This window comes from Hyalella azteca, unplaced genomic scaffold, assembly GCF_000764305.2.
Source record: "Hyalella azteca isolate HAZT.00-mixed unplaced genomic scaffold, Hazt_2.0.2 contig9247, whole genome shotgun sequence".
NCBI lineage: Eukaryota > Metazoa > Arthropoda > Malacostraca > Amphipoda > Hyalellidae > Hyalella > Hyalella azteca.
The window spans coordinates 27,165-50,416 of NW_025939322.1; the positions used below are offsets into that span (position 1 = coordinate 27,165).

Consider the following 23,252-nt stretch of genomic DNA (forward strand, 5'->3'; position numbering starts at 1 on the left):
AATGCTGAACCGGTGTTGCTCTGGGTGAATAATTCTTGCAAGTTGAAAATCAAGTTAAAACTAATTCCCATGACAAGAATTCGGGTAGTTTTTAAAAATTAAGTACGTTATTTGAATTGGGACCCCTTTCAAACCACATTTAGCACGCAATTACCATTCAAATTATCGATTTATATTCGAAATAAAAGTAAATTGAATTAACTGGTCAAGATTTGAAAATTTAAATTCATTTGCTTAAGTCACTCTTCCTTCTCCCTTTTGCAATGAATACTTTCCACCTGTTACTGGGAATAAAATTCAGAACCCTATATATGCTGACCTGATTTGTATTTCAGAATTGCGTTCAAATAGCTCGTATGTAACTATAGCGCCAGGTTTAAATTAAACAAACTAAGAAAGGAACTCTAAAAATAGAATAGTAAATTTCTAAAAGCTCCAAAAAATTTGAAAAAAATATTCGTCCCATTCGAGTTCAGAATACCGTTTAAACGTATAATTACACTTGAAATAATCATCACATAACTCACGTGACGTTTAACGTAAATTAAATACTTTCCGGTTCAAATCAGATTGTTTTGCTTTAATCTCGGCACAAAAGAAGATTATTCCATTAAAGATTAAAGAAGAAGATTAAAGAATAAGATTAAAGAAGCATATTCCAGGCGTATTAAAACAATAATAAAAACATGTATACCATTCCAGGAAATATATGAGCCATGAAGATATGAAAAGTGAATTGAAGAAACTCCCGTTACTTCTCAGACCCAAGAATTCAGCAGACAATCTTCCAACGTAAATGAAGGCGAAAGCACAACCTCATCCACCGTGACTCAATTTAGAGAAACTTCTGATTATCGAATTTTTTAAATTCATAACTCGATCAGTTTGCAAAACGAATATAAAAATATGCAAAAGTTAACGAATAGACAATGTGTTCACCTGATGCATTCGCACAGCACAGGCCGTAAAAAGCTGAGCTGTTAATAATATGATTTTTTGGTAGGTCAACATTCTAAAAATTTGTTCATCTCAATATAATTCTTGCATGCTTGCAGATTTTGCGTCTATTATATTAAAAAATCGCTGTATTCGCAGGAAAAAAAAAAAAGATTTTTTGTAATTCAAAAAATCAGAGCAGCTAAGTTGTTGTGATTCGCTTACGTAAACTTCAAGGAAATGAAAGGAAAAACACTTTCCGCCATCAATTCAATTTTTTGCGGTTTAGTTTAAAATTTTTTTATTACAATACATTGCATAAGCTGCTATTTTTTCTTGTTGGATTGACGATTTTTCATTGGGACGTTAATTTCCAAAATCTGGACGTCGTTTTGTATATTCTCATTTGAAATTTTATTTGCATCATCATGATAAAATGTCTCACGGTGAACTTATATTCAAACTAACATATTCTCCAAAAGTCTAACTCGTCCCATAGCGGAAAACAGAAAAAAATTATGTTCAAGAATGAGTCTGTTGTCTTCAACAAAACCTGCTCTAAGACGAACTTCTGCCTAACTACACTAATAAGAAATTTCAGCTGCACATTAAATTTTATTTGGTACGTGACATTTAATCGCTAATTGAGACTCATCTATATATAAAGTTCATGTTTACTCGAGACTTGATCACTCCACGAGATCGCGTCTGACAAAGATGACGTCACCGGGCGTACCGGCGCCGTCAGTCATTTCTTCGTAGGCGACGTAGCCAGCGGCCGCCATGTGGGCGTTGACGGCCGCCTTGCCTTCCTTTACGTGCTTGTGCTCCACTGAAATCATCTGGTAATTATCAAGCAAATTTCAGGATATTGTCGCTTGCATACTCCATCATCACTTCAATGATTGACTGTAAAAGTCTTATTGTCACTTCGCTAAAGATTGGAAGAAAGCAACTGTTAACAAGAAGCTTTTCAAGATGCTGAAAAACTGATATATTCCTAAATATTTGTCGGATGAACATCATGTGCACTATTTTGTTGACCACATTACCGAGTCACTTATAGTTTGTTTGGAAACGGCCCCGCTTAATTAGCTTATAATGGGATTGATTTTTCGTAAGTTACTTGGCATTTTTCCTCAAGGTAAGCAAGCGAGCTCCCGGGGGGACGTTACAGAAAGAATTGTATTGATTATGATTAATTTTTTTATTTTTGTTCTTTCAGATTCCACATAACGGTTATTCACAGCACGAAACTATATATATAGAACTATTAGGATAAACAGCAAGTTGGGATGAATTCGAAACAATCGAAAGCTTACAAAGAAATTCCTTCCTAAATTTCAAAATCAGTTATCATTTCCTTTACTTTCAATTCCATTTCTTCCGCTACCCAGCTTAATTTATTGTCGTAGTATTTCCGTTGCCATTTCTTAATGACACGCCATAATAATTTTTCACGAAACAACGATCAGTACCTTTGATTGAAGTGTAACCATGATAAAAACTTGAAGCTAAGGGATGGTCTTGACCATCTCAAAATCTAATCGAAGTTTCAACCAGCGATAACTCAATTCCTATTTCGGACCCACGTTATCCCTCACCTTGATATCGACTCGATGCCACGGGATCGTCTTGAGCACATTGAGTTCCTGTCCCTCAATATCGAGGCTGAAGTAGTCGATGGCGGTGATGTTGGCGGCCAGCAAGAAGAAGTAGAAAGGGAAGCATTGCACTATTTTGTAGCTCACGTCCCCATTTCCGATAGTCTCATGATCGTAGCTTATATTATTGAAGTCGAGGATCTCGCTAAGGGCCCATGCCTGTCGTAAAACGAACTGTGGAACGGAAGTAGAATTATATAATTTTTTATTCGTATGCACTATAAAATTTCTGCTCATAAAGTCTTTTTTTTGCACTTGTTACACGTACGTCATACATATTAAACGTTTATAAGAATTGATGCCTGAAACTCTGAAATCGCACAACTTGGAGCAAGACAGAAAGTTCAGTATTCTGACCTCGCTTGGATGGGGTTTACTGGAGAGACAAGAGTTTGCAATCAAAGCCTTGCGATGTCGTTTCTTCAAAGCCTTGAAGTTTCTGGGCTCGGGCTCTATCAGCAAGCCCGTCCAGGACCGGAAACGTTCCAGAAATAGCGTATTTGAGAGAAACTGGCCGTCGATAGCGCCGCACTCGACGAACACTCCGTGTGTCTGCAACGAAGTGGCTACTTGAGTTGAGTGACATGAGAAGATATTACCAGCATGATGATTTGGGACGCAAGCTGGAAGCCAGCTTTGCTCAACGTCACCCGTAAGTTTATATTTCTTCCTGTCATATTCCAAGCACTGTTACTTAATTTGTAACGAACATTAGCATTTTTCCAAGATGGATGAATATATGAGACTTGAAATTTGACACGTTACAATTCAAACCAACTTCATGCGCAGTTTTATGTCACCTTTTGTTTGAAAAAGTTGTCGACAATTGTTGTCTGGCCTACGGAAGGAACAGACATTACTGCAAACGCGTAAGGCTCTGCAGAGGCCGGCATCAGGTAATGTTGTCGGATGATGTCGAGCGGGCGAGGATCGTCCGGCCGAGTACTCTCAGAGTTCAAATCTGAGGAATTTATTTGCCAATTATCATCGCATTCTGCCATAAATGGTCAAACAAATAATAAAGAGCCGCAATGTGGTGCTTTCAAGGCGTTTAGGAATGCAGGTTCTGTGGAATAACTATAAATAATAACCAACATTAGGAATGGTGTTTATTATTATAACTCTGTAAACTCTCGCTACCCCTTAAATTCTCTCGCCTTTGAATTCATGGTTGCATACATAATGGCATGAACATAAATAATCATTTCTCACTACGTAGAGACGATGACCATCTGTTCTGTTCTGGTTGCGTTTAAATTCTTCATGACAACAACCGAGCGAGGGACATTTTCTCACCTCTAAAGCCGAAGGCTGTTTGGCTCACGGAAACAGCTTCACTAGATTCAGAAAATATGCTAGCGCCTCCCTCAGCAGCAGAATGTTTAAGAATGAATAAGCAGAACATGGACGCAGTTAAGTACATCAGCGTCTTGATAATTAGCATGCCTAATTTATTAGTTATGTTCATACTTTTTATAAATTTGTGATTTCGAAGCATTTGCATGTCCATGTTTGCAGTCAATATTCGATATACCGCTGTGGAACTTATATTTATTTTTTTTTAATAAATTACGTATTCCGTGGACTCGCGTTTTTCTGGCTGCACGAACATCACTAAATTGTTGCTACTCTGTGTTCATATCATATTATTGATTTTCGTAATTATCAGTACCCCAGAAATCACAATTAAATTTGTATGGCATTAAATTCGCATAAATTGAAGATTAGTTTGCACTTCCACTTGAAGATTAGTCACGTACACTGCTTTATTTTTCGCGCTTGGATTCCAATTCCCTGATTTTTAATTACTCTAAAATAATTTGATATGACATTTGTCAAGAATTAAGACGTCCATTAACTACCGAAATCTTACACTTCTGCATCCGTGGCAGAGGCGACGCTATGTTAGCGAGCTTGACGAATTGAACTGCACGGCCAAGCTTGTCCACTCATTGGCAATGTTTTCAATACCTTCCTAAATTTTAAGAATTAAGAAGCTTGAGCTTTATTTGTTGATACTAAATGTTATGAAATATTTTACGAGCAACCGCTCAATGTTGTGATTCGGCCGCAACTGAGGTTATGATTTGATATTAAGGTAATTTATGACATCAGCGCTTGAGCTTATATAAGGAAAACTTGTTGCTCACTATTATACAACTGAGGAAATCGCTGGTCTATATTCAGAAGCTGTCAAAACCGGGATAGTCGCTCGATAAATTCGTGGAAGTTTCGTGTTAACGATTTGTCGTTTATCTTCATAGCTAATAAGGAATATAATTTGTTGGACTTTATCTTGGAAAATTTGCAGTTCTCGCAAAATATCGCATGAATCAAAACATCTTGTGAACAACTGGAGGCTCATTCAATGGTCATTCCGTACATGAATGACCGAGGAAAATGTTTGTCTTTAATAGTAATATCCTATTCTCGTTACGAACAAAAGATAAAAGAAAATAAAAGATAAAGATTCGAAAAATAATAAATAAAAAAAAAATATTCATCCAAAAACCACATCTGCGCAAGACATTCCATAAGAATTTTGTTCCTCAACAGTTAATTCTATTACCTCATTTATCTAATGTGATATATGAAATTGTGTGATGAAATTATAGATACGTGTGCAAGGGGCCGATAATGGCTGCTACTACAACATTAAAATAACCGCCATTATTTACCACTATTTCGGCGGCTTCGTAACTCTACTGGCCATGTAAGGACTCCTGTACAAGACACCAGCAGCACGATAGTTGCGGTTGTTAGCGCATTTTCTCATACATGGAAAATAGGCGCTATCGTGCTAGCCATGGCAGTCCGTCTGTCTGTCTGTCCGTCCGTGACTTTCGACGAGAAAATGCGTCGACGAGAAAATGCGCTCTCTGCATCACTCACTGCAGGGAGTACTGAGTTATATTTTTTTAAAGGTTGGAGTGGCTGCCACTATTGCCTGCGTGTACCAGTAATATTTCTTAGCGCTATATTGTAGACAAGTACATGCGCATTATTTACCAGCTTCCTTTTTAGGTGTCTTGTAATTTCCTGCATCATCCACCAGTGCAAAAAGTTACTTATGCAATTTCATGTACTTAATTTCAAAACCAAAAATTTGGTTAAAAAAAATAAATAAATAATACATAAAAAAAATTATTTTCGTTCGGAAGAAAAATATTAACCGTGCAGATTACAGTGGTTGGAATGAGTTTCTAATGCTTCGTAAATATAAAGGTGAATCACAGGGATAAATCCAAAAGAGGTTGAAGCAAATAAGAGCAAAAAGTTACTCTGCATTATTTTTGTTAGCCTCACTACGATAAATTAGCAAAATAGAATGCCGCTAAATGTAATTTTTTGCACACTATTTTACAACAAATAACTTGAGCCATGGTAAAATATTATAAATAAATTGGAACACATATGGTTTTGGGCGACTCAGGCATCTCAGTTGATGTTGCCCCCATACCGAAGCTTTGAAATTGAATTAATTTCAATTCAATTTCCCAAATGAACTACATACAATAATTCAACGGAATCAAGTGAGATGTTCTGCTATATATAAAGGCAGAAAAGAATTGCGATGCTGGTGATGACGAGGGTGATGCTGCGGGTGGTGAGACTATATTTGGTCTAGTTGGTCACATACGTACACATGCACTGATGCCATGTCATCCAATACTATGAACAGCACCGACTAAACAGTAAAACACGTAAACTGTCCACATGTGTTCACTTCAGTAAAATGTTAATGGAAAAGAGCTGTAATATTGGCAAACAGATGCCTACGAACGTTATGTATATCTTCTTGATTAAAGCTTCAAAATTATCTTAATAATAATAATAATAATAATAATAATAATACTAATAGCGGTTTCAGCGTTATTAATTAGGCCGTAGGCCTGTCGCCGATTCTTAACATCGCAGAACATTCACAGCATTTTGCGGTCTCGAACTCGCAACTCACTGCAACAATTCTGCTGTGCTTAACCGCCCGGCCTCCTCGCCGATTCCGACAAGAAACTGGCGCACAGAGCTGGGATCGAACCCGCGCCTCTCTGCGCCAATCTTGGTACTCTGAACTTTAACCACTGGGCCACCCTGCAGCCCTCTTGTATCCTCTTGTATCGTGCAGCCCCGCGCAAAAGTGCCTGCGGGCAGCTGCCGTAGGTAATCCCCCTCAACAACATTATAAGCCAATCCTAATGCTTTAAATTAGGTGCCCAAAGCTCTTAAAAATATCATGTAAGAATAAGCGTTCGCGCAATCACTCCGCTAGACGTACAAGTTGCACAAACAGCCCTTGCCAGAATTTCTAGAAGACAATAAAGGACACGTAATCGACACAACTTATAGAACGACAGTTAGGGACGCACGGAGCCAATCATTTCGCAATGTAGCCCCTAGACGGCTCAATATCTTCCTGTTTGCGCAATATATCTTCAAGGTTCTGAAAATCACGCAAAATATCGCGCAATCCGTCAATATAGCTCTTAATTAGACGCTTAGTAACATTGCGCAATGATATTGAGCGACTAGGAGCTGCTTACGCCGACTCTCCAAATCATGAGGTTAACATCAGCTTTTTATTTTAATTTGATGAGCAACAATTGGATAAAACAATACTGTTGAGTAAACTAGTATATCTAGGGCAAATATAAACCAAAATGATAGAATTATAAAATGGGGACTTGCTTAATTCCCATTAGATGGCCAATGAAAATAAGTTAGACCTGCTCTCGGAGTATCGCCATAATTGTAACAACAAGCGGAATGTGTTATATATATTATTTCAAAACTATATCGCTATCAATCGGATTCAAGCCTCCGAGTGTACACGCACGAACTATTACTGGACTGAACGTGCTCCAAACCTGTTTCAGTTAGGACCTGCTGCCATTCGATCCTCTGTAGAAGTGCTACCTGCACACATGGGTTACTGAAAAATAATGTTGCTGCAGTTAACTGTTACTGTTTCAGTTGGGACCTGCTGCCTGGCAGTGCTCTGTAGAAGTTTTAGCTGCACGAAGTGTTACTGTACTAGACAGTAACTGCACTTAACTGTTACTGGACTGAAGATCTACTGGTACAGTTGGGACGTGTTAAACCATCGATGTTCGGCTGCAGTGCGACCTGGTGCTGGACATGCTGAACAGGTCGGCCAGGGAGATGGAGTCCAAGAAGACGGCGGAGGGTCGCAGTATTCTTGTGCGCCCCCGCGAAGTCACCTATGACGTTGGAATCATGCCAATCAATTATTTGAATGATCAGATTTAATATCCGACCTGCTTGTGACGCAACGATTGATTGTGCTCGAGTGATACCATATAACTATTTTTATCATTTTATGTCGATTAGAAACACTGGCTTTGCCCTTCGTTGTTGGGAAGGGTACGATGCTGATCGAGCTGTGCTTGAATGACGAAAAGCTAGGGGCATTAAATTATTTTAATCATTCTATTTTGTATGCAATCATCGCATTTGATCCCTGCCCGACTTACGCTCAAGTTGGGAAATCAAAAATGCCTACACATTCTTCTGGATTACCGCGAGAAAATGGCTGCCCTATCTGTGCTCAGTGACGCAATGAAATTTTTGATGTTAACGGAAAATAACCTGCTTGCATTTGAATTAAGTCTCTAATTGTTTATAATTTAATGCTTTTAGGGCCAAATAGCCGACAAAACTCTCTTGAACAACCTTACATGATCAATAATTAGTAAACTATATGTGGACTTGCTCGGTCACACATCAGTGCACCAATTTCATCCGGCTCATGGTAATGAGCACGAAAAACAAATCGGTTTCTCTGTACGGAGGTGGAATTGTGATTATTTTTTCAGAGATAATGTTCAAAGTTCAAGAGATTAGTTCCGAAACTTGGTTGTTACCACAGTAAGAAATGTGAACGCTCATACAGATAATATCTTGCAATTAATCCAATGCTGATATATCGCACGCTAAAAGGATTGAGCGGCAGTGGGAGCTCATGCGAAAAGACGCTTAGTTTACGTCTTTCTTTTTACAGATCAAAATTCGATGCATAATTGTAGTCTTCAAGAGAGAGAGACTCAGATCGGAGGGAAAGAAAAAAAGGAGTTTTCAAGAGAAACTTCTATTTCACATGCATTGAATTGCATCGCCTGAGCACCTGTAAGATTTTAAAGGCTCCAACGAAGCAGTGCGTTTTAAAGGTTGTCTGTGTGACAGACAACAGAAAAATTATAAAGAAATTAACACATGAGAGTATTATTAATTGCATGAATTCGTAGGGCCCAATGAACGTAGGGCCCAATGACACTTCAGTTATGCACACAACAAATGATAGGCGTTTCATTACAGAACACGAGTAGAGCCGAGCCACGCGTGACTCAAGCTATAGAACAAAAGCGTCGGCGACGCTGTTTAAATTGAAAATTAACGAAATTGCAATTAATAAATCTAAAACTTGGAAACTATTCCAAAGAATTTTGGAATAGAAGAATATATAGAATATAATTTGGAGGAATTTTGGTGCCTTCTTACGTATTTATGAGAATGTTTTTGCGTAATGTGCCCTTCATGGTGCCGGAAAAAAGCGTCCTCTTGAAAATTGAAAGATCTATTTTATATTCGAGCTATCGTACATTTTCCTGACTTTTTCATAAACGATCCATCGACTTTTTTCATCAATATTCCTGACCGAGTCTGAGATAGCGTTGCATAAGATATAAACCATGTTACAATCAAAAGTGGTTAAGATACATCAAATTATAAAGTGCAGCTTATTAATTGGTGAACAATAATTTCATATTTAACATTCAATGCATATAAATGCAATGAATTTGCAAATAAAACTGTTCGTGATCCAGGACAATGTAGCTGAATATATATTGATCTCGAGTTCATTTTCACTCGATCGTAGAGGCGGTGAAACTGCCCTGGCATGACTTGAAACTAAGGTTATCTAGGTGTCGTAACTGCCTTGCGTCTATGGCTTTCTAATAAAAAATTACGAAATATTTATTGGGCTGATTGCGAAGAACACGAATTAAAATAAAAATATATGGAATATATGGAAATTATGAGTGACTTTCTAATAAAAAATTACGAAATATTTATTGGGCTGATTGGGAACAACACGAATTAAAAAAAAACATACGGAATATATTAGGAAATTATGAGTAATTTCTAATAAAAAAATTGCGACATATTCATTGGGCTAAATTGGAACAACACGAATGAAAAAAAAAACAGAAATAAATAATGAACCTATAAAAATATCGAGAACAGACAAGGTGTCGCTAATGCCCGGCATTCTAATTTCATTCCTCAGGCTACAAATTGATATGTTAAGGTTTATGATAGAACTGGGCAGCGAGCCGCGGTCTCTCAACCATCGCAAACAAATGACGACTAAACGCTCAAAGAAAATTGAATACCTATTTAAACTTTTTACAAAAATTATGAAATAAATCAAAAACTATGAAAATTAAAATTAAAAAATAAAATTAAAATATGACCGTTCCGTTATCGAAATTCATCAAAGAGCGGGAAATCGACCGGGTAATCACCTACATGTCTGAAATCCAAATATTGAATTGTTACAGGTAAATTGATAGCTAATAAGCTGAAAAAACGACATCATTCCGCGAACAAAAAAGAATTATCAATGCCAAAATGAAACAGATTACGCTCTATTCAATTATGTTAATCTAACGTGATGACATCGTCAGAGTCACCGACAGATGTATTTGATTTTAGATGATCTTTAGATTTATTCCTCTGCTCAGCAGAAGGCTGTTGAGTGCGCAAATGCTGGAGTTTTTGAGCAACAGTTAAGGATTTCGCTCTTGATGCTGGAAGTTTTTTATTAGACACCAAGGCAAGATTAGTGTTAGGACTATTTTTGTAGAACTGTCGCGCGTGCGCATCCAAACTTAGCGATGTCTTGGGCGAGGGCTGAGTCGCTTGTTTGCCGCTGGCCCAAGGTGATGGCGAGGAGAAGGTAGCAGCGCTAGCGTTGCCGTAGGCCAGTTGCATCAGCTGCTCTGGGTTCAGCTGAACGCAGCTAGAAGGAGAAGGCTTAGAAGAAGATGCTCTTGAAGAAGAACTCGCACCAAGAGGTGCCTGTCGCACTGGATTCAGAGAAATACTTTTATTTGACGTCGGAAGTGCTCTCACAGGATCACTTTCTTTTGACGGAGAAACCGTGACTGAGAGGCCTTTGGGCAAACGCGGGAGAGGTTTGCTACTCATGGCCATCTGATAGGTGGAACTTTGGAAATTATTCGACGGGAACGATTTCTTTTGCGCAACTGGGTGGCTTGGTTTCTGCTGAGACTGAGGTGGTATGTTTTTTTGGGAGGTAGAACTGCTGGACGATGGATTGGGTTTTGGTACTGATTCCTTGTTCATCGGGTTGCTCTTGCGCACACATTTCTCCACGATAATATCGCTGGACGAGGTTCGGGAAGAAGTTGCAGTTGGGAGTTTTTGAGAAGCCCGCCCGCTCGCGGCTGTAGCTGTAGGTACAGTCTTTGGAGGGGGAGGCAATTTAGCGGCAGTATTTTGCATTTTTTGCAGAGACTGTTGGAAATATTGAGAAACAACAGGTACTTTTAATAACTGCAATAATTGAGCCTGGTAGTTGTCAAGCTGAGACTTGTACAAGTTATAGGTTGCAGTATCAATGCCTTTAGCACTGACTTTAGATTGAAATTGTATTAGTTTTTCATACACTCCGTATGCATGACGAATCAATTGATCGTCGGAACTACTTGCGGGCAGCTGCATAGAGGCAGAATCTTGCACTTTGTTCGCTGAACCTGTTTTTGAGGCGAGAACTTGTGACTTTTTGGAATCATACGAAGAAGTTGTGGCTTGAGCCGACGAGGAATTTGCAGGAGTTTTGTTTGGGGATGGAACGGAAGATGGCTTTCGGGAGGAAGAATTGGCTTGACTTCGGGAGAACGCAGCTGATCGAGGCAGGACGGTGGCGCTGGAGCGGGGCACGGGCGCAGCAGTTGACCGAGGTTGTGGGGTGGCCAAGGAACGGTTAGAAGCATTCATGGCTGACTGGCTCGATGAATAAGATGAGCCAGAACTACCCGGCATATTCGCCTTGGGCACATTACCATCTGTTGCTGGATTAGCTCTGACAGGTTTGGTATTGTTGGCTTCCAGCTTTGAAGAGGATTTCTGAGGCTGCCTATCGCTGGCAAGAATACTTTTGGGATTTCCACTGGCGGAGTCTTGTTTGCGATGTGTGACGTCAGCCTCTGAGACCTTCGCTGATGCATTGGGTCCTGATAGCAATGGCACACAAGCCTGACGATTACCTCCTGTTTTCACAGGCTCCACCAGCGAAGGCTTAAGCATTTGTTGTTGCTGGTGAAGTAGCAAAGCGTTCGATGGCCGCTTTGCTTGAAGAAGAATTGCATTCGCTTTTTGCTGTCCTCCTCTTCTGGAAGCCAGGTTGCCCATGTGGTGAGCCTGGCAATAAGCTTCGGCTTGGCGCAACAACGTCGCAGGATCTCCAGTAACGACTTCTAAGGCTGCGTACGTCTGGGAAAGAAGGGAGGAAATTGTTGATTCAATTTCTCCAAGATGGCGACTCAAATAACGGTGACATCCATATACATCGGACAAGAAGGCCATTTTTCGATTTCTATGAATCACGGCGTTGGTTTTGAATAGTATTCTGAATTTATCCTTGACAGTTTGAAGGCCAACCTGAGTTGCATGCTCACAAAGTAATTGTCTTTCATTTTCACGCAAATATTTCTTATCTTTTTCAGGAGACACCTTCAGTGCAAGCGCAATATCGAACGTGGTCTGGAAATCCTTGACGCTGGGCAAGACATCGAGAGCCAGCGAGACGCAGCGAAACATGTGCGCTGCGAAGCTGCCGGGCCGGTCTATCTCATCATTAGGGATGCGCCAGACGCCGTGGAACAGATTACAATTGCGCGGCTGTTGGTAACTGATCCTGCGCTCGTGGAAGAGTCCGTTGACAGGCATGTAGTCAACACGCTGCCAGAAGGTGCTACCTATGAGGTAGTTACGAGTCTTGTTGTTATCCTTGCACAGTTTGGCCGTGTGGTAGAAGTGGGCGAGGCGGTACAAGCTCTTGTAGTGATGAGGGAAACGAACCAGGCACAGTTTGTAGGCATCCAAACATCGCGATATTATTATTTTCTTGCTTTTTTGTTCCTTGCTCTCTTCCACTACCATAATCTCGTCATCACTGCACACGTTGACACTTTGTGTTGTATTGTTCGATTGTGTGGTTCTGTTTTCTTCAGGATGGCCTGGTTTGTTTTTAGATTGAGCCTCATCGCACGCATTCTCCATTATTTCTGAAACCAAAGACTGTACAAAAGCAACATTCTGTATCAACTGTGGAGAGGGCGAAGGGCGGCTCTTAGCTGATTGAGAATCAAGACAAGAGAAATCTGTTGGGATGTACTGCGTCGAGGTCACGAAATTTCCTTTAGACAATTTCTCAGTCACCAACATGAAGTAATCTATTAAATCTGCTGAGGGAAGCTTAACGTCTTTTGGGTCGACAAACTTCATGATGTAGCTGTGTATTCTGAAATGCATTTCTAGAGCTTCAACGGCGTATTCCTCGGGATTATTGTAGTTAATTTTCGAAGGGTACTGAGCACCATTGAGGTGAAGCTCATTAGCAGCAGCGATGTAGTTCTCAATGATTTCCTTGGGAGGTGCAGTTTTCTTCTCCCCAATTTTGCCTAGCATATAATAATATAACCAGCGCTCGTCGTCAGGTGCCACGTCCTCCACGCTGAGCTTCAGTGCCTTGCTGAAGCATTGCTCTGATCTGTCCAGCATCTTGGCTTTGGTTTTCTCGAGCAGGTCGTACATCTCGAGGCTCATGTCAGGGTTCAGTTCTTGCTTGAGGAGACGGGAGGCATGGGAGAAAGTCATGTACACAAGACCGGCAAATTCGACCCAAAGGTTCGAGTGATTTGGGTCCTGCCTGAGGGCTTCTTCAAAGCATCTGCTTGCTTCTTCGACTTGACCAAGAAACTTCTCCTCGTCTGGGATTATTTCGCAGGAATTCAGTTGCGTCTCCAGCTTGGTCTTCAGCGCAAGACCAAGTCCTGCCCACGAGTCAAGGCGGCTAGGATTGATGACAATGTCTTGCTTATAATAAAATACTGCGCTGTCCCACTCCTTGTTCTTGAAGAAATGATCTCCCAGCAAGTAGAAGACGTGAGGGAGAGGATGGTTCTCAATGGCTTGCTTCAACTTCATTTCGCTTGTGTCACCTGATAAATATCGCTCCACTTCCTCAAGCTTGTTTACGACCAGAAACTCTTCAGGGAGAAGCTCCACGAACCTGAAGCGGGAAGCGCCAATAGAATATTGGTATAGAACACAAAAAATTGTTTACTAGGATCAGCACTAAATGCAAGTACGTGTTATCCATTTAAAACGTGACATTTTGCACAGCACTAGAAAGTAAAGGAGCAGCGACAAAAAATAAATTAGAACTTAAAACGTGAACGATGATGCGGGACCAAATTCCTAGAATGAAGAGAACAGAAACTTGATAAGATGAACGCATCGCATTATAATATCTCCATATTACGAAACTCTAGAGAACACGAGTTGCAATGTTTTAAATTTTCAACCCATTTAGCGTCAGAATAATTAAAAACCCTGGCATTTCTACACACTAAAGCCAGACAATTAGAAAAATGTCCCAAAAAATCGACACTATGAGAGTGAGGGATAACGAGCGCACCTCTTGAAGAGAAGAACAATTAAAAAAACCCTGGCATTTCTGCACGCTAAAGCCTGGCAATTTAAAAAATGTCCCTAAGAACAACGAGTATCAGAGTGAGGGATAATGAATAATTAGAAACCCTGGCATTTCTGCACACTAAAGCCTGGATATTAGATAAATGTCCCCCAAAGAACCACGAGTATGGGAGTCAGTAAAAATGAGCGCACCTCTTGAAGAGCAGCGCCAGGTCCTCTGAGAGCGAGGGCGGCGTGGCGGCCTGGAAGTGCGGCAGCTCGTCAGGTCGGTAGTATGGATACAGGCGCGCCACGTGGCCGTATGTGAGCGGGACACCCGCGCCCCCGTGGTCCCGTACACCGCGCTGGGGACAAGGCAACACATATGTATGGTAGTATGGATACAGGCGCGCCACGTGGCCGTATGTGAGCGGGACACCCGCGCCCCCGTGGTCCCGTACACCGCGCTGGGGACAAGGCAACACATATGTATGGTAGTATGGATACAGGCGCGCCACATGGCCGTATGTGAGCGAGATGCCGGCGCCCCCGTGGTCCCGTACACCGCGCTGGGGACAAGGCAACATGAATGACTTGCTGGGGACAAGGCAACATGAATGACTTGCTGAGGACAAGGCTATACCGTAACATGGCAGCTATAACATGACAGCTATAACATGGCAGCTATAACATGGCAGATATGACATGGCAGCTACAACATGGCAGCTACAACATGGCAGCTATAACATGGCAGCTATAACATGGCAGCTATAACATGGCAGCTATAACATGGCAGCTATAACTGCTGTAGGTAACCCTGCCCTAGGTAACCCCAGGCAACCCTAACCTTATTACGGCGCGCAGGCAGCTGGAAGAGGCAGCAGGTTGCCTGGTCGCGGGCCTGCAGCAGGCTGGTGCAGGACGCAGTGTGCAGGTCCTGCCTGAGCTCCTCCAGCAGCACCGGCAGGCTGTACAGCAGCAGCCGCCCCCCGTCACTGCAGCACCGCTCCAGCCTGCACCATGGGGGAGGGGAGGTCTTAGTATACTGATATATGAATGAATATCTGAATGACATGAATGAACACAATGACATGAATGAACATTCTGAAAATATAGGTGTTGTCTTAATATCCTCATACGGATATGAATTCTGCAAGAAAGGGGGGTCTTAATATACTGTATGGATATGAATGAACATCCTGCAACACAGGGCGTGTACTAATATATTGATATATGAATGAAGAGAATGATAAGAATGAACAGAAAAATATGAATAAACATTCTAAAAATATAGTTGTCACCTTAATATCCTCATAAGGATATTGCGTACTGAAATATAGGCGTCGTCTTACTATCCTCATATGGATATTGCGTTGGCTTTGTACGTGGTAGTATTTAGGGGGGAATAATTTTTTGATTGGAAAGTCCTTTAAAATAGGTTACAATACATGAATTTTTGGCCGTTTTCTTTAGCTTTTCAGAATCTTGCTAAGATTATCACTAAATGCAGGCATGAAAATACCTATACGGCTAGATGGTCGATTAGAAATGTTGCAGGATTCATATTTTTAAATTACATTTTAAAAAGCTAATAAATAGTTGAACTACAACTTGACCTTAAATAAAGGTTAGTTGCTTAGTTACACCATGGTTAGTTTTAGCATAATAATAGGGATGTCCAGAAAAATTCAACAGAATTTAATGCGAGACGAGTTGACGACACTAATAATTTTTTTAACAGAGCTTTTTTGAAATATTCTAATGTTATGAAAAAAATTACATTTTCTATTCAGCAGTTATACCAATAAATATATTCTAAAAATAATAAATGAGTGACACAGTAAAAAGAAATTGAAAAAGAGGCTTCAAATAACAGCCATCATCTCGAGACTGGTAAAAAAATATAACTCAGTCCTCGCTGCAGTGAGTGACAGAGAGCGCATTTTCTCGTCGACGAAAACGTGAAGTCACGGACGGACGGACAGACAGGCGGACGGACACTCGGACATGGGGAGCACAATAGTGCATTTTTTTCATAAATGATAAAATGCGCTAAAAACACATGCAACAGAAAACAGGACCAATAAGAATATTGCAAGACAAGACCGCCGCCTCCCGACGCGGCCTGACTTCGAGAGAATATAGAATTTAACACCCATATATTTAACGCCTACTATTTGAGATTTAACGCCTATTTGAGTACGTATATAGATTTTAACACCATTCCAGTTTTCAAGGTATTAAAATGCGCTAAAAAACATGCAACTGAAAACTGGACCAATAAGAATATTGCACGGACAGACGGACAATTTACGGACAGACAGACGGACGGACTGACTTGGCTTCTGGTCAACATATTCTATATATTTATATTATATTATACCGTATATTATATATTGAATATTGATATATAATAATAATGTGCAGACTTGGCGAGCTCGTCGTGAGCGGTGACGAGCAGCAGCGTGGAGGGCAGCGGGTGCGGCGTGCACGACAGACGCTCCTGCTGCAGCAGCAAGCTACTACAATTCAATCTGAACGTCAGGCTTGTAATTCACTATCAGGATCGAATGCTCACCGCTCATAGGCCAGGACAATATGAATAAATTCCAGGCTACTGTGCTCATTGATCTATCCTACAATGCCGTTCAACTCTCCTTGTCATCGTCAGCTAAGCCGGTTCAAAGGCTGTGGTATATAATCACGACAAAGCACACTTAAAATAGTTTATTGAATCACTGTGTTTAAAATCAGTAAAATCAGGTAAAGGGAAAGCACAAATTCAGACTAAAATAACTATTAAAGAAATGTTCAAATTGGTTCAATTCCATTTACTATTGCACCGCATTAATGCACATAGTTAAGGTTACCGTAATTAGCATAGGCGAACGACAGCAGGTTAGACTAAATAGTCACGGCACAGCCACAACTCCAGCGTTAAGCACAGAATGCTGAGAGTTAACACAGCTGAGCAGGTTCAGGTATGAACCTCACTGAAGGGCTGGCGGGACACGACTAACTACCTGACACAAAGACGCTCAGACCTGACCTGGTACTAGACAGTTCCAACTGCTGTAGGTCTGACTCGCATGTCACTGGCGCGGCTTCGCCAGACGTGATAGAATTATTTCGTCACAAGAAAATGCACATTGAATAAATTAGTGAACGATTTTCCTCGTTCACAATATGAACGAAATCAAGTAAATTGGATACCATTCAAATAATGCTAAAATTTCGTTTACGTGATACTACCTACATGAAGATTTTACAAGCGCAAAAAACTACTCGGAAAACAATCTCAAAGTTCTGACGAAGCCGGTGGTTTGAAGGTTGATAGCTGGAGTCCTCTCCTTAATGATGAGGGCCTCTGCTATAGCCAGTCGTATAGGATCGGGGCACCGCATAACGATACTGGAAGAACTTGTTGATATGTAAATGAACCCAGCTTATGTAGCAATATCTCTACTGCATCATTACGTACGCTGATGTGTGTTCCAACACTTCAACACGTTGACTACGATTGCTTCATCTTGTACTATTATTTCATTTTTTGTACTTTTTTAAGCAGGGTTGCCAGACGGCAGACGGTTATTATTTCCGGACAAATTCCGTGATTTAGTTTTTCTCAATTGCGTTGGCCGGCTAAAATTTATGATAGGGGTATTTCCTAATTAAATTTTAAATACTGTAAAAAGAAAATAAATGGAATTTTTATAGCGGAACCTACAAATAAACTAGTATACATTGAATTATCGGCCTTTTTTGGCCTTTTTTGTTCTCGGATTTGGCCGATTTTAGGCAACCTGAATTATGTACGCCTACCTCCTGGAGAAATACATTTCGTGGTACGCATATGTACCAATACGTAGTCGACGTGTTAATGTGCGATTCAACGACTCATCAAGAGTCCAGTAACGGCCACTCACTCACCGTCATCATTGAGGTTCTCCATGGCGCGCTCCATGGAGCGCAACGTGAGACTGATGAGCGGGAAATCATATCCTTTCTCCTCATTGTCTTCTCCATCATCACTGGAAGCAGCGCTCCATGGAGGCCTTGACTTGCAGGCATTAAGCTCCTGCTCCAGTACCAAGCTGCCCCACTCCAGCACTCCCTGGAGGACATCAAAGATTGGATTGGTTGGAACACGCAAAGTCTGCGTGCAAAACTACGATGCTAAAATAAACAGACGCACCTATGAGCTTGTAAGATAGTACCATACGTGACATGCGATGGCGATTAAAGGCACCAATGATAAACTAATTCTAGTACACATAAATCATAACCTAATTCTAGTACGCTTATAAACCAATTATAGTGCACTTAAAACATGACTCAGCATTTTTGCCAGTCTCTGAAGTAGCTCAGACGTGCTAACCTTATGGTCCTGCATGGCAGTGAGCGCAGAGATGAGCAGCGAGCAGTGAGCAGACCGCTGCTCAGCGTCACTGAAGCTGACGTCGTCAGTGAGCTCCCCGCTGACAACCTCAATGACCACTGCATAGTTCTGCTGACTGAACTGATCCTCGACCTGACGGACTAGCTGACGTCTGCAATAATACAACAATATCAGGGAACTGACAACTCCTGTGATGAGATACTCTGCACTTATGAAAGCTGCATGCTTTCACCTAATGAAAGCTGCATGCTTTCACTCAATGAAAGTTGCATGCTTGGATTTCTCAGTGTATCGAGAATATTAGTTAGCCATTATAATTAGAGCGACATTTACTTGAGAAGAGACTTGAGCTGCGAGCGAGCGCGGGCTGGCGTGACTTTCTTGGTGTCGGTGACGACGCGGTGCGTGCACAGCTCGCTCATGCCGAGGTCTTCACACTCGTCCACCACCTGCAACACAAATCATAAGAAATTAATCCTCCTGCAACGCAAATCAAAAGATTTTAATCCTCCAACACAAATCAAAAGAATTTAATCCTCCTGCGACGCAAATGATAAGAAATTAATCCTCCTGCAACGCAAATGATAAGAAATTAATCCTCCTGCAACGCAAATGATAAGAAATTAATCCTCCTGCAACGCAAATGATAAGANAACGGTGAAAAAGCGGTCCCACCGGCGTTCTAGTGGCCGGTCGCCCCGTGAAAATAAACTGTTTCGTCGTTTTTATCAGACGTTTTACGGATTTCCAGGGTTAAATTAGAATAAAAACGGCGCACGGTGTTTCTTTTCACGTGCCGAGCGGCCACTGAAACTATGGTAATACCGTTAACGGTAATTTTTCTAACAGTGTAAGAATTTAACCCTCTACCACCTGACATGGGTAACCGGAGCAATATTCTCACAAACCTACTTCCCAAAAACGATACGTTCTAGCGAGCGCAAAATGACTTGCACTGATGGTTGCCGCCACGTATGACAAATTTAAAATGTTGCCTGTTGCGTACAAACGTCCTCAGGTTGCTACACTCAATAGTTTATGTATAATTCAAGTTGAAAGTTATGTTCCCGGAGGTGACGTACGGCGGTAGAGGGTTAAATCTTAGTCGCCTTGCACAAAAAAAAAAACACCAGCGCTGCAAACCCGCGGGAACAACTATTTTCTACAAGCTAGGCAAGATAAAAAAAAAAACAAGTTTTAATCTTATCCAGGAGGCAATAGATAATTAAAAGGAAATAATAAAGGAGCAAACACCGTGGACCAGCAACGAAAAGATTATCATTTCTCATAATTTTCAGATCAAAGGCGATGGTTTGAGGGCACACGGACATTATTATCAATTGTACAAGATAACATGAATTGCTTCCCGTACCTTCTACACGAAGTAACCTACACTACATCAGACTTGAAAACTGATTTCTTACTCGCATTAATCAATTTCTTTGATATTAATTTAATTATAAATAATTCAATACATTTAATTATACAGATCAGAACGGGAGCCGATCATGTTATGGAGTGACTTAGGAGTGACCTGACTTAGGTGTTACGGAGTGACCTGACTTAGGTGTTATGGAGTGACCTGACTTAGGGGTTATGGAGTGACCTGACTTAGGTGTTATGGAGTGACCTGACTTAGGAGTTATGGAGTGACCTGACTTAGGAGTTATGGAGTGACCTGACTTAGGTGTTATGGAGTGACCTGACTTAAGTGTTATGGAGTGACCTGACTTAAGAGTAACTAATGACCTGACTTAGGTGGAGGGCAGCGATCTCTGGCCTGCCTCTGACCATCTCAAGCTGCGCCATGAGCCATGAGAAGCGCTGTTTGTACGCGGGCACAACAGAGACGATCTCGGGGCGCGAGAGCAGCAGCGACAACAGAGACACATCGTCGTCCCTGTAGCGCTCGGGCAGGGGCAGGTTTAGGGCAGACTTGGCACTGAACGCAAGCTCCCAGTAGGCGAGTGTGACTGTGCTGTGCAGCTGCAGTGCTGGCACAAGCTCTGTGCTCATGCACAGCGGGGAAGGCTCTTGTATTGTCTCCCTGTAGCGCGGGTACAGCCCCAGCAGGATGCGCGCGTCACCAGGCTTCCAGACGCAGGTGGGGCGCGCCGACACGAACGCCCTCAGGAAATGGCCGAGCAGGTCGAGCACGCCGTGGTTCTTGCAGTGCTGCTCTAGGAATGCACGCACCTGCACAACATATTATTACTCGCATCGCTACATAACGTGAGATAATATTTGGCTAACACATACGAAGAGTTAACATGGAAATTTTACACATCAAAGTGATGATGAGCGAAACGCGTCGCAGGATTTATCGAACCTTTCATTTGGACAAATTTTAATCCACATTGACCCTATTACTGTACCTCTTATCAGAAAGCTTGATAAATTAAACTTAAAAGAAGTCCTCAATAAAACTGCATTATTTTCAACCAAACATCAAACAAAATAAACAATTGTGATCTTCTTGCAGTGCTGCTCTAGAAATGCACGCACCTGCACAACATATTATTACTCGGCGCATCGCTACATAACGTGAGATAATATTTGGCTAACAAGTACGAAGAATTAACATGGAACTATTACACATCAAAGAAAATAAACTAACTTTGATCTTCACCGGAAAAATATTCGAAAAATACATCAAAGCTTTTTTCTATTTATTCCTCAAGGAAAATAAATTGCATGAATACATGAGGAAATCAATCTTGTTATCAAAGAATGCATCATCAGGTCTCAAATAACAGTGCATTACTGCATTTCAACTGTCACAACAAAGTTGGCTTATAATGAAAATTTACACAAGAATTCCGACATCAACAAATCTGGCTAACAGAAAATAATCACCCTTATTCAGACAATTCGTTGGTAAGCTATCTTAAACATGTACTGTCAAAGAACACATATATATAATCACACAATATCTACCAAACATGCACTTCAAGATATCAATTACAGTACATTAGTTACCATTTTCTCTTCAGTCTTGATGTGATCCTGTTGCGTGTCAGCGCTCGACTGTTGCGTGTCAGCGCTGGGTTTTCGAGGCCTAGTGGCAGGCGGTTGCTCAGTAGACGCGGTCACGTCATCCGGCGTCCTGACAGCGGTGGGGTGCACGCGTGCAGTAGCGCTGGTATCATCTCGCACAACTTTAGCAGACGACGCTGCACAACTGATTGATGTTCCTGATGTGTGTTCATCGTTCTCGACATCAGGGACTGCAGCATGCTTTGTAGGTTGCGGCACTGCATCAACATTCACCACGGGCACAACATTTGTTTCCGTGCACGTGTTATTTGCCACGTCCGGCGACGAGGCAGCACCGCTGGCAAGTGTTGCTGCTGGTGCCTCGTTGCTGGCCTCTGTGTTGGTCCTGTCCATGAACACGGATAATATGACCACTGCATTAACTGATTATAACAAATAATTGCAAACCATGGATTATTGAACGGCTTTCACCTGTTTCCTCTCAATGACCACTGCATTAACAGTTTATCATAAATAATTGAATTGCAAACCATGGATTATTGAACGGCTTTCACCTGTTTGTTCTCAAAATATATCACGTATCAATATATCAAACGTATCAATATATCAGAGTGGTAAAGGAGATGTTTGTTCACATATTCACTACAGCGATAGGGAAAAATTTTAACACGTATCATTGGTTTCTATGCAAGCATCGAGAATTTTTAGATGCCTCTAAGGTACGAAACTTACTGCAGTATATGTACAGTTTTACATCTTTCAATAATGAATAACTAAGTTAGTTCAACGTATAGCTCCTGTCAGCAGGTTCGCAAGACTGCAGTTTAAAATCAATCAATGTTTGAGACGATGACCCTCAATAATTACAGAAGAGATTCTTATCAGACCAAGTCTAGCAGAAATACTCACGTACATAAGTACTATTAAGAGTGAGAAACAAATTTTTGTGAAAGAGAAGTGATCATTGGAAGCTATGGTCTCTCGTTTGTGAGCGAAACAAGGAATAAATTAAGTAGCTAACAAACATGCTGATGTCTCAACACTACAGCACGGCATGCTGATGTCTCCACACTACAGCATGGCATGCTGATGTCTCAACACTACAGCATGGCATGCTGATGTCTCAACACTACAGCATGACATGCTGATGTCTCAACACTACAGCACGGCATGCTGATGTCTCAACACTACAGCATGGCATGCTGATGTCTCAACACTACAGCATGGCATGCTGATGTCTCAACACTACAGCACGGCATGCTGATGTCTCAACACTACAGCATGGCATGCTGATGTCTCAACACTACAGCATGGCATGCTGATGTCTCCACACTACAGCACGGCATGCTGATGTCTCAACACTACAGCATGGCATGCTGATGTCTCAACACTACAGCATGGCATGCTGATGTCTCAACACTACAGCACGGCATGCTGATGTCTCAACACTACAGCATGGCATGCTGATGTCTCAACACTACAGCATGGCATGCTGATGTCTCCACACTACAGCA

At 41.3% G+C, this 23,252-nt stretch overlaps 2 protein-coding genes across 2 annotated transcripts in view; both read right to left on the minus strand.

Moving 5' to 3' along the window:
* Window positions 1-1,625: 1,625 nt before the first annotated feature.
* Window positions 1,626-4,005, minus strand: LOC108668743 (protein Star-like). Its single transcript, XM_018155990.1, has 5 exons — window positions 3,897-4,005; window positions 3,401-3,594; window positions 2,958-3,152; window positions 2,541-2,774; window positions 1,626-1,778 (listed from the first exon to the last, which is right to left on the minus strand). Exons 1-5 carry the CDS (start codon window positions 4,003-4,005, stop codon window positions 1,626-1,628), a joined length of 885 nt encoding a protein of 294 aa, XP_018011479.1.
* A 5,722-nt stretch (window positions 4,006-9,727) lies between these two features.
* Window positions 9,728-23,252, minus strand: part of LOC108668744 — a 22,940-nt gene continuing 9,415 nt past the window's right edge. Inside the window, exons 7-15 of the mRNA XM_047881961.1 lie at window positions 21,721-22,123; window positions 20,491-20,937; window positions 19,075-19,190; window positions 18,721-18,892; window positions 18,269-18,456; window positions 16,772-16,876; window positions 15,190-15,355; window positions 14,556-14,809; window positions 9,728-13,938 (exon numbers count right to left, since the gene is read on the minus strand). Coding sequence (XP_047737917.1) covers window positions 10,281-13,938; window positions 14,556-14,809; window positions 15,190-15,355; window positions 16,772-16,876; window positions 18,269-18,456; window positions 18,721-18,892; window positions 19,075-19,190; window positions 20,491-20,937; window positions 21,721-22,123 — 5,509 coding nt within the window. The 3' untranslated portion in view covers window positions 9,728-10,280. The remainder of the gene's footprint in view (window positions 13,939-14,555; window positions 14,810-15,189; window positions 15,356-16,771; window positions 16,877-18,268; window positions 18,457-18,720; window positions 18,893-19,074; window positions 19,191-20,490; window positions 20,938-21,720; window positions 22,124-23,252) is intronic.

Coding starts and splice junctions, on each gene's coding strand:
- LOC108668743 (XM_018155990.1), bottom strand. CDS start 4,005: ATGTTCTGCTTATTCATTCTTAAACATTCTGCTGCTGAGGGAGGCGCT. Junction 3,595..3,896: donor AACAGCCTTCGGCTTTAGAG/GTGAGAAAATGT, acceptor CATTTATGGCAG/AATGCGATGATAATTGGCAA. Junction 1,779..2,540: donor GGCATCGAGTCGATATCAAG/GTGAGGGATAAC, acceptor GATAATTACCAG/ATGATTTCAGTGGAGCACAA.